Genomic DNA, 5,332 nt, shown 5'->3' on the forward strand with positions numbered 1-5,332 from the left:
TTACACAACCACATATCCGACAATAATTAATGGTTATGACTTCTCCTTACAATGGAAAACAACATACATGTAAGTAAAAAACAGAGAGAAACACATATGCATGCTTGACTCTGTTGTACAATTAATTAGTCGAGCTAGCAAGAAAACGCCATGCATTAAGCGAGCTGGTGTTTTATTCTAGCTGAATTTGCCATGCATGCAGAATCGTACATCTGCTTGCAAAAAAAAAAAGAAAAGAAAGAAAGTAAAAAAAGAAAGAAATTAATAGCTCCATGCAGACCCTTGTTTGCATGGTCAATTAATTAGTTGCCAAGTGACCACATGAGATAATGATGGACAACCTTAGCATGGCTTGATGCAGATACAGTTTCGCACGAAGGTGCTGCACCTGCCGTCGACGAACCCCTCCGTCCGACACACGTTTGCGCAATTATCTTCCACCATGCAAAACCCCTCGAATCGGAGGCTCTTCGTCTCGCACGGCCTGACTGATGATTGCGCTGGCGCCAACGCCTCTGCCAACAACTCACACATAATATTAGTCCTTACGGTCGCAAAAATAATCGGTTTAGACTTTTCGGATCGAAGTATAAAACATAAATGTAAGAAGATGGTTTTTTTTTTGCATAAACCTAAAAAATATAGTAGTTACACGTGTAATAATATAATGAATGTTCATGTTCCCTTTGCTACCAACTCAAGCATAGTATTACTCGTTATAGTTGGTTTAGACTTTTCGGATCAAATAATAAGACAGAAATGTAAAAACTGGTTTTTTTTTCATAAACTTAAAAAAGATAGCAGTTTAACAAGTGTAATATAATGAAAGTGCATGTTATAACAAACTTAGCTAAGTCATTTTAATATATAAAAAAAACCTATCGTCAAACAATAAATAATATATGATGATCAAGGAGAACACACATACCAGTGGCAACAACAAGAAGTAGGAGGACGGCGATTGCTGGGAAGAATTTACGCATTGTCTCCATTACAATTATTATGTTAGTACTAACCACACACTTCTCAGAAAATTAATATATATTTTCAAATTATTCAGTCTTTTGTTTGGGAGGGAAGGGATGGCACCCTGCTTATATATGCAAGGGGCAGCGGCATGCACGGGATTAACTAGAACCACATATGCCCTCGTTGGCTAGGAGTACAAACAGGAAAATGTCCCTGCCATATATAGCCACTGGCTAATATTGCAGGCACTCTACTGGCCACAAAATGCTTGCGCGCGTCCTTCCAGTCGCACCAACTGGTTCCAATTTGATTCATCCCACGTTTCCCACCTACTCAATGCCTCATCTATCTATTACGAGTTCATTCTCAATCCTGCAATCCTTCAGATCCACTATCACGTGGGACCCACCTGTGATCGCCCAAAGAAACCTCATCGTGGGCAGACCACTTCGCGCACGAAAAAACAACGAAAAAAAAGAACGCCAAAAAAAAGGCGCATCTAACCTCCGCCCCTCAGCCATCCCCACGCCGCTACTTCCGCCCGCCCGCGCGCCCTTCCCTCCCCACGCCGCACCGGCGACCCTGACCTTGACGCGGCCAAGGTCTCCCTCGGCGCCATCTCCCAGGTCACTCTCGCGTTGCAGCCGCTATTTAAGCTGTCGGTTGCGTTTGTGAACCGCAACGACTCGGACATCGCCGAGATGGTCGCCATGTGGGGCGGCCTCCACGAGTTCGGCGACGTGGCGTCGCTGCCGCGGCGGCGCATGGTCGTGTACCGCGAGCACGGCCGCGCCGCCGACCACGCGGGCTTCCTCGACGCCGTCGACCCTTTCCTGAATCTCTTTTTTTTTTACTGAATCACCCACATACGAATCAATTTAGAGATTTACCTCCATTGTTGCATCCATTAACTGATGAGTTAGGAGATTTACTAAATCTGATTTCTGCCTGTTCAGTAGATAAGGCTCCAAGAGAGACATATGCTGGCTATTACTCGGTGCGGTGAATTATACAATGTTAGTATCAAGTATTAGTTTAATTAGCGAGATTAACAAACCACGCTACCAGCTCAACATTGTTCCTCAATCATTGTCTGTTGTCACTGCCTTATCGACTTGGCAATGGGAAACAATATATCAAAAGTATTTTGAGTTGTACATATTTTCTTAATCGTTATAGATTATGAATTACCAGGACTTACATATATATTCTAGACCTAGGTCATATTTACACAATACACGTAAATAAACAGATTCTTGTACTTATAATATGCTCAATTTAATTTATATTGATCATAACGTGTACTACACGTGCACGATTGCTAGTTTACTATCAATAGAAGCAGCTATTCTAGAAATTAACCGTTCACTCTCAGCATTTTTTGGATCTTACCAAACCGAGCGGCGCCAGGATGGGCTCCTCGACGTCGACGGCAACCGCCGGCCAGCCGGCCACCGCGACCTCCTCAGCGTCAACACCGTACACCAGCAACGGGAGGACTGCTGCGAGCCTGCAGATCAGCAGGCGTCAGGCGGCGTCGCGACAAGCATCAGCCACCAGCAGATAAGCTAGCAGAGCAGGCTACCGAGATACTGTCTGGTGAGTCACTGAGTATCTGAAATTGAATGTTAGTCTTGCTGCCTATATTGGCTATCTCTCTTCATTGACTGCAAATTATTAATCTGTAACCTATTGAATGAGTAATTGAGAATATCCAAGACTTTAGCCTCATGTTTTATAGTTCTGAATTATTCGTAGATTTGCAATGGATAAGAAAACAAAATTTTTAAATTATTTACCTTCCATTTGTCACCGATTTTGATATATTTATTTATTGTATGACCAAAATAAAAGTTTTAGATCTTGATGAGTTATTCAACTTTGTTGTTGATAATTTTTCAGTTGAAATCATTTAGTATTTGAAAATATTGTTTGAAGTTGTCATATTTTCAAATTCAAATTCAAACTGTTCAAAAAATGTTATATAGAAAAATGACCAAAATAAAAGTTATAGATGTTGATGAGTTATACAACTTTGTTGTTGATGACTTTTCCATTTGATATCATTTACTACGCGTAAAATTGATTTGACTCATAAATTGAATTACTATACTGCAAGTTAATTATTTTGCTATAGTTCAACATACAAATATAAACATTTCATATGTAAAATGGAAAAATGCTCATCGGTGACGGGCTTTAGTTAATGCCCAATAGAGATTAAGTCATGTCAACCGGGGATTAATATATAGTCCGTCATTGATGAGTCATCTATGACGGGCCTCAAGTTGGTGTACGTCACGGATGATGGTCATCTGTGACGGGCCCCAACTTAAGGCCCGTTTGAGATATGGAATGTTATCTCAATTGGGTCTAAAGTTGGTGCCCGTCACGGATGATGGTCATCTGTGACGGGCCCTAACTTCAGGCCCGTTTGAGATATGGAATATTATCTCAATCGGACCTAAACTACGGCCCGTCACTGATAGGTGTCATCTGTGACGGGCTTAAGTTTTACTGTAACGAAATCTATCTACTAATAGAAGGTGTAATTTGTTTACTGTAACGAAATCTATCTACTAATAGAAGGTGTAATTTGTTTACTGTAACGAAATCTATCTACTAATAAAAGGGGAGGGAGAGTTATGCAAGTAATTTTGTTACTACAAACGTAATCCATCGAATAATATGAGTGAATGGGAGTAGTTATAATTTATTTACAACAGCTTATCTAGACAAGTGAAGCGCAGTAAATGTAATATTTTACTACATCTTAATCTGTCTATCTAGAGAACGGGGGATGAGCCTGGGACCGTGGGGAAAAAGGGGTAATAATTTTACTGTGTCCACGGGAGCGGGGACAACGGGAAAAAAAAACATTGAGTAATTCTTTTAAGGATTAATTTGTGCAGGGAGCCAGAAAAACAGGGAAATAAGTGGAACAGATAGCAAAGGGGAACGGAAAAAAGGAGCGTGGGAGCCAAACAGAAAACTAAATTCAGGGGTAACGGAAAAACGGAAAATTCGGGGGGAGGGGGTGGCGCAGTAGGGGCTAACTGCGGCGTGCGGATTACAATTCCGAGCGCAGGGAGTGGATTAGCGCTACCATAATTTTATGGTATTTTTCTAGAATTTAATTCACTAATAGTAGTCTAACTTGTAAAGTTATATATGATTTACTTAATTATGGATCACACTCTTGTTTAATTCCACGGGTACAAGTCTTAAGTAGACCGGTCGCTATCATGTTGGACGCTATACTAGCCTAATATTTGAAATTTCGTGAATTCTAAAGAAAACTTATATTGGTTTCTATCACATTCTCCCACATTACATACTACCTCCGTTTTTTAATAGATGACGCCGTTGACTTTTTCTCATATGTTTGACCATTCGTCTTATTCAAAAAATTTACGTAATTATAATTTATTTTGTTATGAGTTGTTTTATCACTCATAGTACTTTAAGTGTGATTTATATCTTATACATTTGCATAAAATTTTTGAATAAGACGAATGGTCAAACATGTGATAAAAAGTCAACGGCGTCATCTATTAAAAAACGGAGGTAGTATATTTTTTGTTTTGTTATTCATGAGTGGCCTAAAAGATGTTAGTACATTCATTAGGATCTTCTACTCCTTAACATAGCTAGTTTGATCACCCCTTTTGTTTCTTTTCCAAATTATCGCAGCCCTATCGATCATCTACCATTTGTTGATCTATCACTATATATGTACTACAGATCCAACCACAAATCATCTCTGACGGGTCAGCACGACTTGTCATAGATGTGAGGTTATCTGTAACGGGTTGTAATTGTAACCTATTACAAATATGAAGGTCTGTTAATGCTAAAATTTGGTACGATTCTTTGGTGAATTCGGTTAAGGAAAGAAGCCAATTAGTAGATAGATGTTTTATCCAGATCAAGCTGAATTTAAAGAGAAATCGCGAAGACCACGGCAGAGGCAGTTTCATATTTTTAGTATAAATCTTAAATAGGTAGGATTAGTTATATATTCTCATTTTCTTGTTTGGAGTCTTATCTCGTGTTTGATCAAGACTTGTACCAACCTGAGGGTATATTTATGTACACCTGCAGTCTTTGTAAACTATCTTTCATAGATTAATACAATTACTTTCTGTGCATCACCACCTTTTATTCTAGCGAGTTCCTAGTTTCGAATTAGACTGCATCGGTTTTGATCTCCGGCAAGAAAGTAAGTTCTATCAACTTCGCTTGTATCGGCATAGCTAGAACTTTCTTAGTTAGGTCTGATATTCTATTTAGGTTGATGCAAGTGTTGCCTATCAGATATATTGAATTTATCTTTAACTGCATCACTATTTAGAATCGTATC

At 39.4% G+C, this 5,332-nt stretch overlaps 1 protein-coding gene and 2 long non-coding RNA genes across 4 annotated transcripts; 1 reads left to right on the forward strand and 2 right to left on the reverse strand.

The window, feature by feature from the left end:
• LOC9271118 (defensin Tk-AMP-D1.1-like) lies at nucleotides 1-1,094 on the reverse strand. The gene is made up of 2 exons (XM_015779623.3): nucleotides 929-1,094; nucleotides 1-515 (listed from the first exon to the last, which is right to left on the reverse strand). Exons 1-2 carry the CDS (start codon nucleotides 990-992, stop codon nucleotides 343-345), a joined length of 237 nt encoding a protein of 78 aa, XP_015635109.1. The 5' UTR covers nucleotides 993-1,094; the 3' UTR covers nucleotides 1-342.
• Nucleotides 1,095-1,265: 171 nt separating this feature from the next.
• LOC136355955 (uncharacterized) lies at nucleotides 1,266-5,120 on the forward strand. 2 transcript variants are annotated; one of them, XR_010740555.1, is made up of 2 exons: nucleotides 1,266-2,568; nucleotides 4,663-5,120. It is a non-coding gene; the product is annotated as an uncharacterized lncRNA (long non-coding RNA). The 2 variants fall into 2 exon arrangements; XR_010740556.1 differs by having other exon boundaries at nucleotides 1,992-2,568; nucleotides 4,714-5,120.
• Nucleotides 1,722-3,546, reverse strand: LOC136355956 (uncharacterized). Its single transcript, XR_010740557.1, has 2 exons — nucleotides 1,836-3,546; nucleotides 1,722-1,802 (listed from the first exon to the last, which is right to left on the reverse strand). It is a non-coding gene; the product is annotated as an uncharacterized lncRNA (long non-coding RNA).
• Nucleotides 5,121-5,332: the final 212 nt, after the last annotated feature.

The sequence above is a fragment of the Oryza sativa genome, chromosome 4 (assembly GCF_034140825.1).
Source record: "Oryza sativa Japonica Group chromosome 4, ASM3414082v1".
Classification (NCBI taxonomy): domain Eukaryota; kingdom Viridiplantae; phylum Streptophyta; class Magnoliopsida; order Poales; family Poaceae; genus Oryza; species Oryza sativa.

Bases quoted from the DNA above. Each gene is read 5' to 3' on its own strand.
- LOC9271118 (XM_015779623.3), bottom strand. From the start codon at position 992: ATGGAGACAATGCGTAAATTCTTCCCAGCAATCGCCGTCCTCCTACTT. The intron at 516-928 runs GTATGTGTGTTC...AGTTGTTGGCAG, and splicing joins ACTTCTTGTTGTTGCCACTG to AGGCGTTGGCGCCAGCGCAA.